This window comes from Oenanthe melanoleuca, chromosome 7 (assembly GCF_029582105.1).
Source record: "Oenanthe melanoleuca isolate GR-GAL-2019-014 chromosome 7, OMel1.0, whole genome shotgun sequence".
In the NCBI taxonomy this organism is placed as follows: domain Eukaryota; kingdom Metazoa; phylum Chordata; class Aves; order Passeriformes; family Muscicapidae; genus Oenanthe; species Oenanthe melanoleuca.
The window spans coordinates 2819068-2841002 of NC_079341.1; the positions used below are offsets into that span (position 1 = coordinate 2819068).

The following is a 21935-nucleotide window of genomic DNA, read 5'->3' on the forward strand; positions in this document are numbered from 1 at the left end:
TGTAAACAAAATTGGGTGAAAATTACAATGTGACAGCACTGGCAGGGAGGATTTCCACCTGCTGGAAACAGGATGAGTGCTTTTCAACCTCTGCAAGGTGTTTGTGCCGTGCTCTAGTACTGAATCTCCTAATTTAGCCCATGCCTTGAGATTTCCCTAGTTAAAATGGGCTTTGGATTTTCAGTTTTCCCCAGTTGCACGTTATTTATTTGAAGTTTGTTTAACTAAGTGCCTTTGGCTTGTTTTTCTTTTTCTTTATAAACCATATCCTAGGGTTTCTGGAAATGCCTACAGAGCTGAAGAGCCAGTGCAAGTGTTCCCACTTCGCTACTTAACATTAATGGACTTTTATTTCCAGTCCCAAAAAAGCTTAATTATTAACTCCATTGTGAGGATGCAGGTCACAATGTTCCCTCCTGTCCCAGCACAACAGGTGTTGTGTATCAATTACAGCAACTCCTGGCCCTGCTTTGTTAAATATTGGGGATTGTGCAAATGATTTAAAGGGGTTGTCCAGGCACAGCCTGGGGGCAGAGGGGGAACTCTTTGGGTTTTTTTTTTTCCCCTCTGTATTTTAACAAAGCCAGACAAAAGCTCAGAGCCTGTTGATCTTTGTGCTATCAAGGCTTCTAAAGAAATTTAGTGGTATGCAGCCTAAAGCTCAGTGTTTAGGGTAAAAATAAACTCCTTTTAAGCCTCCATTGAGCCAAGTGTTTGAGCAATAACAAGCTGAACACGAGAGAGAGTTCAGGGGTTACTTTGTAGGCATGAAGGGAAGCAGGAGCCTGGATAAACAGTGAAACAGGACCTGATACTTCACATCCATTGAGAACTGTTGCTGTCATATAATTTAGCTGACATTATATGGATAAGAGACAATTAAATGCTGTTGCTTGAACTGCTAAGAAAACAGCCTGTCCTGTCTCTTGCTGGCCCATTTGATGAGCTCAAGGAGCTTTATTCTGTAGCACTGGTCACAAATTATGCTCTTACTCTTTACTGACATACTCCACTGCTCTGAGAGAGCAGGGAGAGCAAAATATCTGCAAGGATGTCATGCAGGGAGAAGAAGCTGTTTGGTTTCCATTTAAATAATTTAAAATCATCCTGGAATTAGTGTTTGCAGCGTGGAGATTTAGTTTGAGTAGGGCTTAATTACAGCAACATCGTTAGTTCCTTGTAGTTCCACTGCTGTTTGGATTAATTATTAATTAGGAGTGGGAGGAAAGTTTGGAGGTAACTCAGAATAGCTGAAACTTCAAACCAAATTGATGCCAGTCTGGCTGGCATTCACTTTTTAGGAATATTCTCTCCAAAAAGCCCAAGCTAAATCATAAAGATTGTCAAAGTGACAAGGAAAAATGAAAAAGAGGAAAATTCTTCTGGGCTGCAGGGAAATGATGAATGAACAGTGAATTAAGTGACAGAATGGACTGATCTCCATGTGGATGCTGCACTTGCAGTGTCACAGGTTGATCCCTTCAATATGATTAATGCCATTGCTTAAATAATCCACGTGCAGATTGCAAACTCTAAGCAGGAGTGGAAGTAATTTCTCCAAGTTCAGTTCAGGTTTCCTTTCAGTAAAAATCTTATTTTACAGGCATGGTTTGGGGGGTTTTGGTTTGTGATTGGTTGTTTCTTGGGTTAGGTTTTTTTCTGAGGTTGGACAATGATTTGCCCTCAGCCTGTACCTGTGGGTATTGTGTCATATGCAGTGACAGAAGAAAGCAAACAAATTTCTTTATTTTGCCACAGATCTCCCTCCTTTGTGAGGAAATTCATACCTCCATGGACCACAGTGGTGAAGCAAGGATGAGTTAGTGTTTGTGAGGAGTTGACTGCTGAAAAGCAGAGAACCTTGGCTGTCTAGAGCCCCATGAGAAAAGTTTGGAGAGGAAAGGTATCAGGGAATAGGTGTAGAAGGGGAGCAGCAAAGGAGGTGAAGGCATGAGATGTTTCAGAACAACTGATTAAGATCCCCTGAGTGGACCAAAAGTTCAGGGATGACTGGATGCAAGGCAGGAAGCAGGGAAAGGAGGTGTTTAATTTAAAGAAGGTGTTTAATGTACACAGTCTCACTTCATAGAGAAGAGTTTTCTCCCTGCTCAGTCCTGCCATATCTGACAGTGGGTTGCTCACATTTCCTGCTGAGCACAGCCAGCAGTTTAGTCCCTGGCTTTGCTCTCCATCTCCCAGGATCTCACCTTCTCCTGGGGGTGTAAATTACAGGACAAATACTCCTCAGGATGTCAGGAGGAAGCTGACCAGCTCTCTGACCAGTGCATTTTTCCAGTGCTTCAAAGCTCCCACTATTTTCACACAACCTCACAGCTTTAATGCAGTTCTCTCTTCTTTTTGCATCTGTGACTGCTTTGCAGTTTGTAATCACCTAATTTACTTTTTGCTTCCCACTTAAAGGAATAAAGAATGAAGCTGAGTCTCAAGGAGGTTTTTTTCTTTCTTTGTTTGTTAATGCAGGCTTCGTACTACTCTGACCTGGGTCTCCCCAACAGCAGCTATGCTTCCACATCTCAACTTTCTTCCCAAAATGGAAATTGGGTCTGTTGCCCTCTGGCTTCACCTGACCTGGATTTTGTTTGGATAATACAACCTCTTGTACTTAGGAATCAATTTGGACCAATTGTCAAGAGTCTCTGTAGCTCTTTTTAGTGAAACTGTAAAAAGCCCCAAACAAATCAGACCTTTCAAATTGGAATGAGTAATGGAAAACTGTTTTCAAATGAGCACAATCAGTTTTCCTTTGCTGCTCCTCCCTTTCCTTGTCTGCCATTTGCCTCAGTTGGTCTGGAAAGATAAGGGAAATCTTAATTACCTGAAGTTCTGTATTTGAGGCTGCATGTCAGTCTGGTGAGCTTGAGGCAATCCAGTCTGCACGACACGAAATTACAGAGAAGCCATTGCCAGAGTGCTGGGAGAGCATCAGTGAAGCTGGAGGTTGGATTGTCCCCTGTGTGTGGCAGAGCTCAGCCAGCCCAGTGCCAGCAGAGCTCCAGCAGTGCTCCAGGTCCTGCCTGGGGTGTGGATGGGGCACTGGCAGCAGGACCTGGCCTCAAGCCCTGGGCTGGGGATCACTGCTGGAGCCTCTCTTGCACCCAGGGGAATGGTTACTAACACACATTTCAGGCTGCTCTGACTGAAGCCCTTGTAATTTTTTCCTGAATTAGTTGGGTTTTCTCTGCATTTGTGAATAACAAAATACACAGGAGATGATCTTAGAGCTGTGTGAAACACAGTGTGTATGTTGAAGCACTTTTGTGTAGCTTTTTCTGGCTTTGCTTGAAGTGAAGAGAAACCCCCTTTCTGGCTCCTGTACACAAATGTGTGGGAGACAATAACAGCTTAACAACCTAAAATTAAATTATGCTGTTTTGCTTTAGCCTAGTGTCGTGTCCTCCCTTCCTGCAGGAAATGCACGTGTCTGATTGGTATTCTTAGTCTTTGGGAGCTGAGATCTAATGCTTTCATGGTGCACATGACTAATATTCTCTGTACTGGGTTTCCTTCTCTTGTCGTGTAGTGATGCCTAATCTCTCACCAAGAGGGTTAATTCTGCTGTAGGCACCTTTTTTTTTTTGTTTCATTTACTCTGCCAAACCAAAAAGTGTTGTGCTTGTCTCCCTCAGCCCTCCCTGCTGTACAGCGATGCCCTGCCAGCCAGGAGTTACAGGGTTTGTTGTGCTGATGCTCTGAGCACCCACACCAGAGCCACTCACCCCCAGCCATGCACATGCTGTCTGTAATTCCTGTTGGGTGCCTTTGTCTCACACCCTGGTGTCCCATCCATCTGAATGCCACCTGTGTGTGTGTATGTGTGTGTGATGCTGTTTGTGCACACCTGGATTTGCTGATCCTTCCTTTAATTCCTGTTGGGACTGTGCTCATGGGGTTGTGATGCTGCCACATCAGTGGGTGTTGTGTCCATTTGGAGAGAGTTGTCTTCCTTGATGTATTCCCAGGAGCAGGACACAGAGGCAACATCAATTCTTGCTGGTTGCTTAACAATTAACAAAAATCTGTTCACAAATTTTTTTAGACATATGTTTAAAATGACCTTCTCAGAATTTTTTCTCAAAGCTTAAGGGCAGAGTTTCCTACTCCCCTTGTGTTTCCTGAAGCCATACATCTCAGAAACAATAAAATATGCATTTTCCTCCTATTCTATTGATTTATTAAACAGGCTGGTAAGTGAAGCTGATCAGGTGGGAGTTTTTCCTTTCACTGCCACCACCAGCAGTGAAGGTGAAACAGATGGGCACAGTTTAAGAATTGATGTAGCCATTTGAGGATAGGCAGAGTGTTGAATTAAAGCTGATTCTGGGAGAAGGGTTAGAAATGCATGGGGTGTTTTGGCCTTGGGGCTGTGTCGGACCTTGCACGTGTGATCTTCCCTTGCATGCTGCTTGTGGCTGCACTCAGGAGAGGTGCCTGTCCCTGTCCTTGCCCATCCTGCTCCTGCCACGTGTCCTGGGTGGATTTGTGCCCGTGCCCACTCGTGTGCTGACTCTGTGTTTGAATTGTAGGCGTCTGTGTACGAGGAGAGCGTGTACAGCGGGAGCCGGCGCTATAGTGCCCCCAGTTCCCGCGCTGTAAGAGCTTTTCTGCTTTTCCCTGCCCTCTGCCTGTCCTCTGCCAGGCTGAGGAACCTTTCACATGGGCTGTGTGACACCCAGGGCCTGCTGCTGTAGGCAGCAGCATTCCATGAAGAGTTCCCACCAATGGGAACTCGCCACCCTGTGGGACAGGGAATCCAGTTCTGCCTCGCGCTTGCTTTGCAGATAAAACACCTTGGAGAGCACATACATGAAGTCCTTTCCCTCCCTGAGGCTTCTTGTCAAAACTGAGAAAAAATACAAGTTTGAAAAATAATCAGGCAAAAATTTAAAAATCAGTTCCACGTAAGCAGTGCAAAGTAAATGGTTTTTGTGAATATATGGCTTGCTTGGTTTTGTTTCTTGGATTTATATTCAAATCTATTTAATGTTCATATATATGTGGCAGTGCTTCCAAAATGTGTGTTCCTGAGAGTGGAGGGCTCTGTCACAGATGGGGAGCAACAATATAAGGAATGACCATATAAATTGTTTACTCTCAAAAAAGAGAAATTCCAGGAGTCAGATTAAAAGGCAGAAAATGCCTTCACCTCTTCTCTGTGGGTGTTTTGGCCAGATTGTGCATCTGCTCCTGTTGCATCCACCTGGAAAAAAAAATAGTCAATCCCTTTAGATTTTTAAATCCTCCTCTGTGGTGGGCCCTCTGCCTATTCTGCCACTCATCCCCTTCAGTGATGACAGCAAAACCCACCCAACCAAATATCCCCCAGCAAACAAATGAGCACCATCCAAGGCCATAAGAGTGAAAAGACAGAGCACTGATGTTATGTTACCTTTAAAGATCACATTTTTATTAGCTTGGAGGAGGAAACACTTTCAAGAATGCTTACTAAGCAGTTGTTAGTCCTTCAAGGGCTGTGCCATCCTCTTGCCATCCCACTGATTCACAGCTGTGAGAAATCATTTGCAGCAAACCTGTCAGCCCAGAACCTGTTTGCAAGGGGCTGTCAATGGCATCAGCAGGGAACAGTGACTAAAATACTGCTTTCCTCTCCCTCCCTGTTCCCCTCCCTCCATCCCCATCCCACCCTGAGCCACAGGTATTTGTGTGTAACCCAGCTTTTCCAGTTGCTGCTGCCTGGAGTAATGAAACAGGAGGGGTTTGCCTCAGAGGCAGCCACCTTGTCACAGTAACTGTGGTTGTTTCAATGCCTCTGAACCTCGAAGGACTTTTAACGTGGACAGGGAGTGTCACCTTGGGTGGCTGTTCCCAAAAAATGCTTTTGGAAGAGCAGGTGAATGCAGGGGGTGAGGCTGAAAGTGGCCTTGCTTGGTCACAGCCACTTACTTCCACAGTCAGAATGTACAGGGAGCAGCTATGGAATAAATAGGGCCTGGAAACATGAATATGGGACTCATCAGTAGTTAAAACTTTTTCTCTGTCACACGTTTCAAATTTATTCTAAACCCTTATTTTGTTAAACATAAAACACTGTGGTGAACACACTAAATCTGCATTTTTGCTTCAGTGCTTTTTGTCTGTAATTTAGGAATTATGTGATTTGAAATGGTTGTAAACAGTGTGCAGCAGAGTTTTATATGATGCATTTTCTCACCTCTGAAATGAAGATCAAAGCCAGTGTCCCAGAATGGTTGGGGTTGGAAGGGACACCTTGTTCCCACCCCCTCCCCTGGGCAGGGTCACCTTCCGCTATCCCAGGTTGCTCCAAGGCCTGTCCAACACTGAATATTCCAGGGATGGGGCAGCCACAGCTGCTCTGGACACTCTGGGTGCATCCCAGGACACTGCCCTGCCCCTGGGCAGCTTGCACGGAATGTTTTGTGGTCAGTGGCTGACCCTGTGCTTGTGCCCTAGCTGGGGTTATTTCCAGCTTGCCCTCTCACCATTTATTAGTGCTGCAAGCTTAATTTGCAGGTGATGCTGTGCTGCTTTGTTACTGTGACTAATGATGTTGGAACAGCCCTGCAGAGGCCTGGCTGTTTCTGTAAAGCTTCCTGTAGTGGCCAGGTGACTTAATAAAAAAACTCTTGAACAAACCCACAGCATCTCCAAAGTATTCTTCAGATTTCTGTGTTTGTATCTGAGAAACAGTCCTAATCGTCTCTGAAATAAACTCATTATTTCCAGAGTAAGTTCTAGTTCTGTTTCCCTGAGACTTTCAACTTTAATTTCCCTGCTCCATTTCCACTGCATTAAAACCTCTGGAAATAAAACAGCATAGACGCATTCTTTGTCCATGTCAGCAACCAGCCAGCCCTGTCCTGCATCTTTGCTTAGATATTTCCTTTTAAAAAAACCTAAAAGACTTTCTTTGGCAGGAGATGGGGACTGCAGGTGCTGGAAAACCAGGAGGGAGACTCAGTCTCTGAGCTGGGCTCAGTTTTTACTTTAATCCTCACATAGATGGATGTTCTTCCTTTGGCCTGTGGAGCACAAATTCATTTTATCTGTGCACAATGTTGGGAACATGGGAAAATAATTCATCAGAGAGTCCCAGAGCTCTGGGAAAGTAGTAGGATGGAGCCTTTTGTAGAGAAACTGAATTGTTTGCTTGTCACTGGTACCTGAAGAGATATAAATAAATGATTAGTATCCTAAGAATTGAATGAAAACTCTACTTGAACTGCCAGTGGAATTACTGCTTGTCTTAATTTTCAAATTAACAGTTCTCCGACTTTCACTGCTATTCCTTTGTCCAGCTGCATGTAACCATCTCTTTAACTAATTTCAGATGTGATGCTCTACATCCTCTCCTGTTTCCCTTCCCAGTTCTGACACCTTTCTCTTTTCTCTGCCTGCTGCTCCTGGTTTTCCTGCTGCTCCTGGTTTTCCTGCTGCAGCCTTCTGAGTACAGCTGCTACCTTGGTTCGGGATCTCGGGCATCCTCCAGAGCCAGCTCTGCTCGGGCCAGTCCAGTGGTGAGCTCCTCTATTTCTTTTTGCCCCTCAACTCTTTCATTCCTCTCTTCTTCAAGGTTTTTTTGGTACAGAAAAGTCACTGTCCTTCATGAGCAGTTTATTAGATATTAGCACTTCTGGGCAGTGCTTAAGACAAAAAAAAGCAGAGGAGAAGTTGCAAAACTGAAGTGATTTCTATGCAGATGCCTGTTTTTACAACAGAAAGTACACATGGCAATGCTCTATCTGCTTTAAATGGACAATAAAGCAGAGCAAAGTTATTGTAGAAAAGACTGGGTTGTTGATGGAAGTGGGAGAGCAGGAAACCCTCAATCTTACTGCAGCATTCAAGCAGTTCAGTTTCTCTCCAGTGAGCAGTGTTTTGGTGCAAAGCTGCAGAACTCTCCAGAGGTTGGATTTGAACATCTTTGTGGGACTGTGGAGTGCCAACCACTGCAGTCTTTAGCATGGTAAAGTGCTAGAAGGATAAGGAGCACAAGCTGTGGCTGAATAATGCTCAAGTGCCAAAGGCTTGTCCATCTCCTGCTTTTAAGGGGTTTCTGTCTTCAGTTTTTTTCTGCCTTCTCCCTGTGGCTGTTCCTCTCTGTAGCTGTTTCCAGCTCTGGTTATCTGATTTATTTCCAAGCATGCAGACAGCTGCTGAGTGCAGTAGGATGTCTTGTAGAAAGAGCTGCAACGTGCAGCTTACAGTAAATTAAAATGTAATAATATTAATTTGCCAGAGAGAGTGAGTTTTGTGGTCTGCCATTTGAAAACTGATACAACAGAGCTGCATGCTCTGAAGTTTTGGGTACATTCACTTTTTGAAATTATTGAAAAACAGAGGGATTTTCATCAGATAATGTATGGCAGCCAGTGAGCTATAAATAAATCAGTGTTTTAATTAGCCCCTGAACCTGAGTCCCTGAGCTATGAGTTCTTGTAGAATATAACTTATATTAGTAATACATCTAAATGGCTTTGAATTTCAATTACCCCCAAAGCAAACATTAATCAGAATAAGCAGGGATTCCATTACAATTCTGTTAGGGTAATAAGAACTGGGTACCCACAGCAGTTGATTTCCATTAGGTGTTTTCTGTATTCCAACTGAGTCATTCCTGCAAGTTGCTTACAGGAATCATGGGATGCTGGGAGGTGCAAGGGAGGTTTTTTATTTAAAATTCCCTGCTTACACTTTGGCCTCTTGGTATGCAAGTAGCTGGAGATGGTTTGCTGTGTCAGCACCAAGCTGAATCTGCTGTGCAGAGAGATAGCAGGCACTCCTTAAATCACCTTTTTTGGTTTAATTAGTGGTGTATTGCCTGGTGTGAAGAGCTTCCCTTATCTCTGTCACCTTGTAGAAGAGCAGAGAGTTTTATGTCATAATGAACCCAGCTGATCTTAAAAGTTCTTATTGCTACACAGGGTCAGTCCAGCAGCACCTTGTGATTATAATAGAGTTATAATATTTTTTCCTGTATTAAACAGACATTGCTTTCCTGTATTTCAGAGTGAGGGATCACTTTTACTGACAGGCTTCAAAGCATTCTGGTGGTGTTTTCAGTCAGGTACTTGAGAATGGAGAATGATTCCATGGAACTTTCTAAATTAAAGCATAAACAGCTTGTCACTGCAGCTCTGAAATTTTTTTTGTCAGAGTTTTGTTTCCCCCTTCCATCACTGTTCAATGAACAGTGAGCAAGCAGCAGTGGAGTTTTCCTGCAGTGGTTTTCCTACTGTGCACAGCTTTGCTAGCTCATGTTCTCATTTGTGTTACCATGTTGGTAATGCAGTCAAAGGCAGGAAGACACAATTAAATACAATGTGTGAGTATTTGTCTTTGTAGTTATTTAAGAATTCACTACATCTGAATGAAGTTTGCTGTTCGTTTATTTTTCTTTAGCATTTTTCATGTTATCCCCACTGGTAATATCTGCTGTCCTTGCAGTTACTGCAGATATGCAAATATGTTGTTTAATATTAAACCATCCTCACATAAAGTACAGATCTTAAGACTACTGAGAGCAAACATCAGATATTTCTGTACAGATGGATCTGAGCTCTCAGCATGGTTTGGGAGAGCTGGAGTTTTAATATGAATTGCAGGAGTTCTGTAATTTTTCTTTTCTAAATTAAGAAGCTACTAGTGAAAAGCACTTATTTCTAAATCTGAAATGGACTGAGGATGCAGTAATATTTGTCTGAAGGCTCTCTAAGGCAAGGCAGGCAAAACAAGAGGAGAGGGCAGGTTTTGTTAGGCTGAGATGATGATGGTTCATCCTGGCTCTGTCCCTTCTTGGGGAGGCTCAGGCAGCAACACAAGCAGAGTTCAGGCTGAGCACACCCAGAGTTGTAAAATATTCTGAGCTGGAAGGGACCCACAGGGATCATTGGTCCAGCTCCTGGCCCTTCACACACCCCAACAATCCCTCCCTGGGCATCCCTGGGAGCATTGTCTAAACACTCCTGGAGCTCTGGCAGCCTCGGGGCTGTGCCCATTCCCTGGGGAACCTGGGCAGTGCCAGCACCCCTGGGGGAAGAACCTTCCCTGATATCCCACCTGACCCTCCCTGACACAGCTGCAGCCATCCCTGGGTCCTGTCCCTGTCACAGAGAGCACATGGGAGCTGCCCCAGGGGAGGAAGATGCTGAGCTCTGCCCTCAGTCTCTCCTCTGCTCCAGCTGAACAAACCACTGCCCTCAGCTGCTCCTTGTACAGCCCCTCCAGACCCTTCCCCATCTCCTGTCCCACCCAAAACTGCCCCAGCACTGGAGGTGAGGCCACCCCAGCCCAGAGCAGAGCAGGACAATCCCCTCCCAGGCCTGGCTGGGGATCCCCAGGACAGGATGTCCCTCCTGGCTCCAGGGCACTGCTGGCTCAGATCCACCTGGCCATGGACCAGGATTTCCAGATCCCAGATGCTCTGCAGCTCTCACTCCCCAGTGTGTCCATGTCCAGGTCATACATCAGCTGTGAGCACCTTTGATCACTGGCAGAAGCTGAACATGTTCTCACCAGAAATAAAATGAAGACAGTAACAAACTTAATTTTGGTGGAGGCACTTGAGAAGCTTTGCCCTCTCTCTGTCTCCAGGTTTGGGGTAGGGTGTGTCCTTAGCCCTGCCTCTGACAGTCTGGATGTGCTTTGGGCCCCTCTGGCTGAGGATTTGCTGCAGTGCTAACTTGCATTTCTGGGACTGATAAGTTTGTTTAGGCAGTGATGTTTGGCATAGCACTCATTCCTGAGAGAGGATTCTTCTCCCAGACCCTCTTCAGACCTGACAAATTTCAGCAGCGGTTTTCCCCTGCTGACTTTGAAAGGCTTGTTGCTAATTGCTAGAGTTAAGGTGGCTCTCGTTGGAGAAGCAGCAGGAACTCTCTTACTGCCTGCCCCAGCCCAGCTGATCCAACTGGTAAGACTGGGGTTGTAGGAGGGATTGTACTGACTGCAGTACCTCTTTTCTTCTTTTTAATTCCATATTTTGTAATACCATCCTGTGTTAAGCTCTAGCCTAACAACTTTTCTCTGCTGTGGACCGAATTTCCATTCCAAGCCGTGCTACTTTAAGGGCAGGAAATGATCTTAATTTGATTTGTCACCAAAAAACCCCCCTTGCTTTTGTGAGGAAGTTGAGCTAAGTGTAAGATCTGAGCTGGAGCTGAGCAGTGACAGCCACTGAAGTTGTTGTGATACCTGAGCATGGGACATGGCACAGGCAGAAGAGTTCCAGGCTTCCCTTCCCTGCCTTTGTTCAGGAGCCTGGAAGCTGGAGACTGTGCCCCAGTCATTGATTTTAAGATCCTTGTACTTGCAGTAGGTGTTTGTTTGTTTGGATGCTCTGAGGTAGTGCTGCAGGGACTCATTTTGGCCTGGACACTCCACTGGTGGCAACGTTAACCCTTTTAATCTGTGGAAAACAGGCACTTTTTCCATATAAAGGCTTGTGGGGTGATCTTGCTCACGTTATGTTTCCAGCTGTGGTGAGCTCTGATATTGCTGACATTTTTGTAATGTGGTTCTGGATTTATTCCGAAGTTGCTGTCAGAAGAGGCTGAACTCTGATCCCACTGCACTTATTTTGCAGAGAGCAGCCAAAACAAAGATGTGCGTGCTGGAGTTCCTCAGAAAATTACTTCCTTTTCCTGCTTTTTTATGCACTGAAGTACAAATTTCCCCAGTTGTTAGTGAAGAGGAAGATAATCTGTGATTAGAGACAAACCCACACCCTTGTGCAAATAAAAAATGGTAGTGTTGTGTAAATTAAAGGTACCATTAGGTGAATCCCTCTTTAAATCTCCTTTTCTTGCAAATATTCTGCCAGTCCTTTCTGTTTGTGTGTAGAAAAGTCCCAAAGCCAGGATATTTTTATGAAGGGCTGTGCTGAGTACTTGTGAAGGTAGAGAAGTTCTTTTCAGCCTATTCAATAATTGCAGTGTTCTTGATTGAATGCTAGCACAGAAGCTAAGTGTTTTGGGCAAGAATTCTGTACAACTTTGAATAAACATAAACATTTATCTCCTGAAATGTTTATGAAACATTTCTCAACCTTTCTCTGTTTCATTTATTGCTGAATCAACTGCCAGAGGATTTGTGGGGGGACTGGGGGAAGGCTGGAAACCTGGAGGTCCCTCTGGTGGCTGATTCCTTTAGGAAAAATTTATCTTTTGAAAGGATACTGTGAATACATTAATCTAAACATGAGCACGATGAAAGATGTATAAAATATTAATCTCAAATAGGTTTTTCTCTTTCTACAAGACAGATTTTGGTGTATCACTGCCATGTAACCATAAAATTAAATGCTGCTTGTTTCAGACTGGCTTTTTGCTAAGAAAAGTGTTGTGTAGCAGGAGGCATCTGTGTAATGTAAGGATGTTATTTTGGTATGAGTAACTGGCTTTTCTCGAAATTGATTGAGTTTTTAACTGTTAATAAATATTTAAACAAATTGTTACGGGTATTTGCTGGTTTTGAGGAGAAACTGCTCTGAGTATGGCATTCATGGCACCAAGTGGATGTGTGCAAGGGCATAACTAGGGAAGATGAAATCTGGCTTTTCTTGACCAGCTCAATTTTAGATGTTACTTAATAGTTTTCATTATTAGATGTTATGCCCCATCAGAGTTATTATTTAAGATAGTTTTGCAATAAAGGTGTAGCAGGCTTCCCCAGGTGTGGTTATGAGTGCTCTGAGTAGAAACACTCACTGCAGTCATGACTCTCACCACATTGTCTTAAATATTCCCTTTTGTAAATGGAAACTCTTATTTGACTCAGGTGATGCATCATTAAAACAGTATCAATATTTGTTCCCTTCTTTATTTTGTTAAAAACTGAGATTGCACTTTGTTCCAGAAAATAGAGGCCATTGTGCAAATGGCTGAAGGCAAATAAGTATTTTGAGTTGTTCCCTGTAAGATAGATTTTGCAAAGGCTGTACACAGATTTCCAGAGCTAGATGTGTGTGGACACACAAATCTTTTGTCACATGCCATTATTGACACTGCCACAGCTGTCTTGATAAACAACAACACAGTGTTTGGCTGGGCTAGAGGGCTGCCAAATCCAGCACTTGGAGCTGTCTGGCATGAAAAGAAAAAGCTGTTTGCACAATTTAGTCCATCTTGTTCATTGGGTCTGAGCTAAATTGTCTGCCTTCATTAATGACCCTCTATTACTGCCTCCAAATTCAGAGATTTGAGGGATTTTTCCCCTAAATATTGTATGTATTCAGTGTCTTTGCAAGTTTAGACCTAGTGCTTTAAGTCTGGCTTACTTTACTTTAAAGCCTCAAACTCAAGTTTTCTTAATGCTGATTCACAGGGAATTTTAGCTGTGGCATGTCTGTTTAGAAAGCTGATTTGTAAAAGGTACCTCACAGTTCTGAGATTTTTTAAAAATAGGGTAACATAGATAATATGAAGAAAAAAAGAGTGAGATTATCCCCACATAGTTCTATAGAATAAAAGAAAAGAACTCCAAACTGTGCCAAATGTGTACTGATTAGAAAGAGATGTAGGTTTTGAGTGTGTTTTCAATGGAAATTATCAATTTAACATCAATTATGCCCTGCCTTCCCCTGAATCAGGTCTATCCTGACAGTTTTTCCAGTAGTTCCAAAAACACTATTCCCTTTGGCAGTTATACTCTTCTTGGTCTGGGGAAGACATTAATTTTCTAGGAGTCTTTTGGGAAACCATCCTGACTGTGCTGAATGTTCCAAGAAGAATTCAGGTTTTGTTGAGTTCTGCTGAGTTTTTAATTTCATTCAGTCCTTTTTACACTTAGTTCCATTTTAGATGGAGATGTTCTGTAAACAGACAGCCTTCAGCTGTCTGCATCCATGGTAATTTTCTGTCCTGCTAAATGCTACTTGCTCACTGTTTGGGTTCTTCTAGACCACTTTTAGTACAGGATCTCTCTTGTAAATTAGTAAATTGCGGTGAAGTACTGAAACCCTACAAGAGCCATTTGTTTAGACTTTGGACTGATCCCTGATATTTGACTTGAGGGTCAGTTTTGTTAGTCTAGGATCTTTGCTTGAAGTTGAAGTCCCTGTTTGTCTTGAGAGAGGAGTATTAACCACAGGTTTGAAACTTTAGAATTCCAGTTTAACTTGGTACCTTGCTTTTTGGGACGGGGAGAATGTGGTGGCATTTCTGGTATATTACTGCTTTCTCTAATCCTTTATTGATTCTATTAATGATTCCCTCTCAATCTCTCTTTTACAGATTGAGGAAAGGCCAGAAAAAGACTTTGAGAAGGTAAGAAGGATCTTGTTCATTCTTTTTGGTGGGTAGAGCTTGCCATGAGTGTACAGAAATCTCCTATAAAATCCATTGTGAGGCATAAAATTGAATTTTTGGAGCCTTCTGCTACAGCATTTTTGAAGATGAACTTTTCAGCCCCTGCTTACTCAATGTTAAGTAGCTGACCTTCAACAGCAGTTGGCTGAAACTGCTTTAGGCTAAGCCACACAAACACTGTGTGTGTTTATTAGATCTTAGTTATAAGACCTAAGTTATTTATGTAAAAATAAATAAATCATCATAATAAAAGAGGAGGCTACTACATTAACCCTGAGTACTGTGGAACAGTTCACATGGCCAACTGCTGCAGAGTAAATAAATATCCATAAAGGAGAGCAGCTTCCAAAGCTTCTACAGAATGTATTATTGCAAGTTTTGAAAATGTCTGGCAGGCTGATACTAGCCCCTAAAGATTCTCTCCAATTGAGAATTAATAGTTAAAAGCTAAATTATGCCAACTCCTATTGCAGTATTATTTAAATACTTCTGATCTGCCTTTTTTCATTAGTTTCCCTTGTTAAATCTTGATTTTGATTTTTTACTTCTTAGAAACTTTGATTTTAATCAAAAGTGCATAATTTAGAAGTGCAAGGACTGGTTTAATATGTGTATTAAAAAAAAAAAAATAGAAAAGGGGAAAGCTACAAACCCATAATTTATCTGGAGAAGAAAGTTCTAACAATTGCTCTGTGTGTGATTGTAGGGAGCACGAACTGTCTCAAGTTTATCAGCAGCTACCTTGGCTTCTCTGGGCGGGACTTCTTCTCGGAGAGGCAGTGGGGACACGTCCATCTCAGCTGACACAGAGGCATCCATCAGGGAAATCAAGGTGAGGAATGCTCAAACCCAGCATGGGACATCCTTCAGGCTCCTTTGCCAGGAAGGAGCTGGCAGTCGTGGCAGTGAATCCGTGAAGGAGAAGCTTTGCTGGAGTTGTCTCTCAGATGGGGCTGGTTGTGAGAGGCACATCCCATCCTGAAATAAGGAGTGATAGGAGGGTGGAGATAACTGCACTCCTGGAGAGCAGGAGAGAGCCTGGGACAGAGGGTGATCATCACTGAAAGGGACAGAGAAGGGCTGGGATTGTCAGAGCCTTTGAGCCTGGGTCTGCACTTCATCCTTAGCAATGGAGATTCTGTTTGTCCCAGCCAAGAAAAGCAGAATTAGCACAAACTCCTGACCAAGAAATCTAGTTCAGCTTAGGGTCAGAGCCTTAACATGCATGTGAGAGGTGTTGGAAGGGGCCCTTTGAGCCCTGCTTTTCCCTCCCAGCTGCATTCTGCCCTTTAGTGTCCGTGGCATCACTGACCTTTCTCGCCATCTCCCTCAGGACATCTATGAGTTAAAGGACCAGATTCAGGATGTAGAAGGCAAATACATGCAGGGGCTGAAAGAACTGAAGGTACTGGTGTGTGAGCATTAACCCTGGCCCCAGAGTGAGCCCCAGAGCTGCCCTTGCATGCTGTTCTCCTGGAGAGGCTGGGAGCTGTGTGCAGTGTCTCATTAACCAGCACACTGCTCTGACTGGGTGGGCTCTGGTGAGAAGTGCTTTCAAGTGTTCACTGAAATGCTGCTGGTTGCTCCTGCATGTTGTCTTTGCTGGTTTGAAGAGGTCTTTGTTTTACTAGTAAATTTAAATTATTTGGGTTTTTTTTTAATCCAGGAAACCTTCCAGTATTGGGAGATAAACTCATCTCCTACTGTTCTAAAAACAAATATGAGTTTAGAACCTTGTGTGTTTCTATTTTTGTAAGGCCATGTGAGGTGTCATTTTGGTTTCATCTTTAGGCCCTTTTTTGGTAAAATTTTGCCTTCTTTCTTGGTCACTGAATAGAAGATAGACAAAAAAAATCACACTGCATAAAATTTTTTCAGTCCATGTCCCTTAGACTGCCTTTTGGGGTGATTTGGATCTAAGCTGCACTGTTTGATGCTAAGAAACCAAAATGTGGTATGCTGATGGAGTGGAGCAGAACTTCCTTAACTTCTTCCTTGCATATACTTCCTTTCTGAGCTTTCCAAATCCTGGTGGCTTTCCTGTCCTTGGTATTTCTCATCTGAAGTTGGAAAGTGTCCCAAAACACAGTTAAGCATTTGGAACTGGACAAATTCGTGTCCTAAAAGACATTTTGTCTCCTTTTTTAAATAGAAATGTCAATTAAAGTGATTTGCCACTACCACCCTTAGTTCTATTAACAGCTGAAAAAGGAAGTATATGGAACTCACCCATACTTCAGTTGAAATAATTAAAATTGCACAAGTTCCAAGAGAAACTGTTTGATCTGTAAACTAAAATGTTGACACGTGTGTCCTCCATGTTTGCACATTTACACTGCTTTGTGTATATAACTCTTTGTTTATATAACTCTTTTATTTCTTTATTAAAATCAAATAGTGCAAAGTTTGTCTGCATAAATGAAAAATTACGCTAATCTTTATTTTACCATCATTTGTTGTTATAAATATCTCAGTATCTTACATTCAGGTCAAGCTGAACATAAGAAGGGGGTTTTCAAGATACTGGGAATTGTATGGTAGAGAGTAAATTTGTAAAGAAGGGATGTGATATGGGAAAGCTAATGGGAAATAACACATCAGGTGTCAAAAGTTGCAGCTTTCTCTTCCACAGTGAATTCTAATTCCTGAGTCAATATTTAAGGGTTCCCACACTGCAAGGATCTCTGAAATTAGTGTGAACTGCATTGATTTCGGGTCTCAGATCATCCAAAGTGATCTTAAATCAAGGCCAGTTTACCTTTAAATAAAAAAAAAAAAAAGCCAGCTTGTCATCTTCAGCAGCTGCCAATGTGCAGGGGCAGGGGGAGGAGGGAGAAGGATGAGAACTGGGAAGGCAGAAGCTGAAGCAGCAGAGGACAGGAAGCATTTTATCCCTGCTGAGGTAAGGCTGCTGGCTTGGAGGCACAGGTGTGGTGGGGACAGGGGAGGTTTTCCTCACCTGGGGACAGCTGGGAAGCCTCCAGCACAGGATTAATGCTGCTTTCCATAGGCAAACTTAGTGAGCTTGTGGTTTGGTGCTTTATTTTCTCACTGAAGGCTTTGGTTGGCAAAGTGTCCTCCTTTATTTCTCACTCTGCTTATTCTCTGCAGGACTCTCTGGCTGAAGTTGAGGAGAAATACAAGAAGGCTATGGTGTCAAATGCTCAGCTGGACAATGAGAAAACCAATTTCATGTACCAAGTGGACACCCTGAAAGATGCACTCTTAGAGTTAGAGGAACAGCTGGCAGAATCCAGGAGGCAATATGAAGAGAAAAGTAAAGTATGTAAATAGCTCTGGCATGGGAAATAACAGGAGGACATTTGGAGGGGGGTAGAGATCTTTGGGAGGAGGCAGCTAAATTATTATTCAGGATTTTGAACAAGTTGCTGCTGTAATTAGTATTAAGTGAAATACCAATTTGTTGTGTACTTGTGATCATCCAAATGAGAATTTTCCCTAAGCCATTTCTGAAGAAGGAAAGAAATGTTGTAGCTGGTAAAGGCTGTATTGATATTATCACATCTGCTTTTATATTCCATCTCTAAAGTAAATTCACAGGGTTTGTCCATAGGGATTTCTGGAGCAGTGTTACACACAAAGGTGTCTCCAGGCAGCCTGTGGGAGGGTTGTGTAGTTCAGGCAGCTCCATGGTTAAACACTGAATTAAGTTTTACATTAATTCAGCAGCTGACAGTGATTTATGTTTTCAGAACTGCCTTCTTGTAGCTTGGGGCATTTGACACCCCACTTCAAAACACAGTTCCTGAAAGATACAGTGGAGTTTTTTTTTCTTTTTATTTTAAAGTCCAGCTAACTTTCAGTACATGTGGGAAGAGTGGGTTAAATTCCCATCCATTCATCTGTGCAGTCTGAAGACTGGAGTGTAAAAGCTCTTCAGCCTGCTGCTCAGCTTATGAAATGGGCTAAATGATGTCTGTCACTTCTATATTTGGTGCAATAATATCATCTTGGAAAAAGGACAAACTCAATAAAAATGGCACTCTTGTGGGATTGTGATTAGAGGCATATTCAAGAATTATATTGCAGTAAGCATTTTCTTTGTGTTTGGCTTATTTTCCTCTTTTTGATGGGATGCTATTTTTGATTAATAATAATCTTGTGAATATTTCATTATTTACAGGAATTTGAGAGGGAGAAGCATGCTCATAGCATATTGCAGTTTCAGTTCATGGAACTCAAAGAGGCTTTGAAGCAGAGAGAAGAAATGCTTGCAGTAAGTAACTTTTTCTTTCTTTTAATGGTTTCTTTGATTGGTACATTTTCCAGAGAGCAGTAGAATGGAGAATGTGAGGAATGGAGAATTTTATTCCCTATTCAAGTTTCTCACCAGAAGAAATGTTTGTGTTTCAGCCAAACAGGTTCAGAACTGACTAATGCAAATAGTACTTTCCTAAACATTATCTTGTTCTTCCTAAATATGCATTTTGGACAGCTCTTTGTGAAGATACAGAGGAAAATAACAGAACTGGGTAACTTGTTTTAAGTCATATTGTGAATAATAAGATTGTCTTCAGGAGCACAGGTTCAGTTGGGATGTCATTGTAGATTTACTTCAGCACCTGACTTCTTTCATTCTTTGGCATCACTGCAATCTTGGCCTTCCTTGTTAACCTGTTACCTGCTTTCTGTCTTCTTGTTTTGCTCCTGCCCCTCAGGAAATCCAACAGCTGCAACAGAAACAGCAGAGCTATGTCAGGGAAATTTCCGATCTTCAGGAGACAATAGAGTGGAAAGACAAAAAAATAGGGGTAGGACTTGTCAACTCCTGCAATGTGTTCAAAGTGACCCTGTCATTCTCCACCTGATCCTGCTTTTGTAAAACCCCCATGGATAAAACCCTCTGTAGTGCCCTTGCTTGGTGTGGCTGTCCTATGATGTTGCCAGTGAAGTAGCAAATAGCAAGTGTTGTCTTTGGCCAGTACCTTAAAATCCAAGGAAAACCTAGCAGCTGGTCTGCTTTCAAACCAAGGGGAATTGATTTGCTGTGCTGCACCATTTGCAATTTGCCATATGGGGAAAGGAAGTGCTATTTATAATGCAATTCCATCAGCACTGAGTTTTTGCTTATTCAGATTCAATCTGTGGACTGAGCAGAAACTGGAGTGGGATAAAGAGGTAATGGAGCTATTTATGGGCTGTAGGGATGAAAGTCTCCCTTGCTTCTCATCTCTTCCCACCACCTCTTATCAAAGCCACATGGAAACCCACTCTGGTTTTTTTTCCAGCTGAACACTGAAAGGCTTCCTGAATAGAGGAAGAGACCTGACAGCTTGCTCATGTTTGTCCAATAATTTATAGCAGCTTGAGACTGAAAATTGTCTAAATCTTTTAATTGTTCTGTTTGTACTTATATAGAAATACTGGGAGGGGAGAGTTCAGTAGTAAAATATGCATTTGCACATGGTGCATCCCAAACTAAGGATGACTTAATGGCAGCTTTCAAATTAATTGAAATGTAAAATAAAAAGACTCCTGAAATCCAGCAGGCCTACTTCCATGCCCTTCCATTAACACATGGGAATGGCATGATGTCTTCAGTGTGCATGCTAAAGCAATGTGGATATGGATTAGCTTGTCTAGCAGATGAGGATAAAAAATGGACCCTCATTTGAAGGATCCCTAATGAGGAATTGGGCTCTGAATGTCTTTGACAGGAATTCTTGGTTATTGAGGAAGTTGTGCCTTGGATTTGAAGTTTCTCTCTCTGTATGCAAACTCAGTCCTTTAATCTGTAAACTCAGTCTTTCTCATCTATGCCCCTTCCATCCCCTGAATATCTTAAATCTGCTCATCCTTGTCTATATTTGCTTTTCATGGCCTTTACTTGTCTCCCTTCCTTTCTTCACATCTCCTCGCCCTCTATCTGTGTTGGGAACTCAGGCACTAGAGAGGCAGAAAGATTTCTTTGATTCCATAAGGAATGAGCGGGATCTCCTTAGAGACGAAGTGCTTGTGCTGAAGGAGCAACTGAAGGTATGCAAGAGGAATAAAATAAATTTATATTCATCTGCTGACCCTTTTCCCTTGTACATTTGGGCAGAAAAATTAAGTCTAGCTAAGTAGCAATAAGTCAATTTTCATATTGCCTATAAATTGCTATTTCAGGGATTTTCTATATAAAGTCCTTTCCCCTACTATTGATTGTGAATTCTTAGTATAAACTGGAGTATAAAGAAGTTGTTTTTGCAGGAGACACTTCTCTGAGGAACATCTTACACAGCAGATTTATGTTAAAAAAAGAGAAAGAAACAGCTGGGATCACATGCTTTCTGTCAGAATGGCTGAACTGAGAATTGCAATATGTTCTCCTTCCTGACTCCCAGCCATGTTTAATGGAATGATTGAAGCAACTGTTTATTCAGAGTATCTCGGACAAGAGCACTTGACAATCCTTCCCTTTCTGAGCAGCAGGCTCTAAAGCATTGCCTTTGCTTCCCACAGAAACATGGAATAATCCCAGACTCTGATGTAGCCACCAACGGGGAGACATCAGACATTCTGGATAACGAAGGACACTTGGATTCATCCCGAACAGGCACCACTCAGGCATTAAAGACAGGAGGGGAGGGGATGCTAGGTAAGTGCTGTGTGTCCTCTCAGCCCCTCCTGCCTGTCTGTCCTTCCTTCATCCACCTTTGCTTGGATGGGGCAGTTGTTAGTGGGACAGTTAACACCACGCAGCATGCTCCTTGTCCAATCACTCCCTGTGCATTTCCCTGCTTCGTGTTGATTGTCATTCCCAGTGTGTCATGCAGACTTTGCTTCCCCTGCAAGGTGACAATAGGAGTACAAATACACAATTGCAGATAAGTAGCAGTCATTCACATCACCATCTAAACCCTGAATTGGAAAATTGTCCCAGGATAATCCTACTGCTGCTCAGTATTTTTCAGCACCTACCTTAAATAATGATGAAAAAAAGGCATTTTGGTTTTCTATAAAGAGCTTGTATGTTTGGTTAATGATATCCCTGAGAAACGTGTCTGCTTGAACAATGCTGCTGGGCTTTGCCAAAGCACACCAAAGGATAAATTCTTTTGTTCCTGTGCTATTGAACACTTAAAATTACCACTTCTGTGTTTTTACTTGTTACATTGACACTTAAATTCAAAAGATATAGTTGACGTGGATAGTGTTAGGAAGGAGAAATCTGGTTGGCAAAACCTCTTTATGTTTTTATGTGGTGAATGGCCATTAGTGAACTATTGTATTTGTGTAAGGAAAGAAAGTAATATTTTTGGTTTGTTGGATTTTTTTTTTTGTTCTAAATGAACATACTAATAAATAGCTGCAGGCAGCAAATCGCAAATCTGGGTTCTCTTGCTTTGAGCTTTTGGCTGCTTTTTCCTCACTCAGTTACTGTGTGGAAACATTGTGGAACACCAAAAATCAAGGTAAGGGTGTATTTTTAAATGTAATATGCTTTCTACATCTCCTAATCCTGTTTTTTTTTCAGAATAGATACAACACAGACCCAAAACCTAACAACAAACACTATTGTTTTAATACCTGTTGCTTTTATATATAAATTGAAGGAGAAGTATTACAACAAAAATAACCTTAGGAGTCCCCACCCCTTTGGGTGGCTGAAGTAAGGGGGCACATATT

The 21935-nt window shown here is 42.4% G+C and overlaps 1 protein-coding gene across 9 annotated transcripts in view; it reads left to right on the forward strand.

Annotated features, from left to right (window-relative positions):
- The window catches only part of LRRFIP1 (LRR binding FLII interacting protein 1), a 100100-nt gene that overhangs the window by 63818 nt on the left and 14347 nt on the right, over positions 1–21935 (forward strand). For 3 of the 9 annotated variants that reach the window (XM_056496083.1, XM_056496087.1, XM_056496084.1), the window contains exons 3-10: positions 14229–14261; positions 15010–15135; positions 15637–15708; positions 17415–17585; positions 18448–18540; positions 18983–19075; positions 20208–20300; positions 20769–20904. In XM_056496083.1, coding sequence (XP_056352058.1) covers positions 14229–14261; positions 15010–15135; positions 15637–15708; positions 17415–17585; positions 18448–18540; positions 18983–19075; positions 20208–20300; positions 20769–20904 — 817 coding nt within the window. Of the gene's footprint in view, positions 1–3647; positions 3693–4544; positions 4611–7436; positions 7515–14228; positions 14262–15009; positions 15136–15636; positions 15709–17414; positions 17586–18447; positions 18541–18982; positions 19076–20207; positions 20301–20768; positions 20905–21935 lie in introns of all 9 variants that reach the window. The other 6 variants (XM_056496088.1, XM_056496090.1, XM_056496089.1 and 3 more) reach the window with 3 other exon arrangements.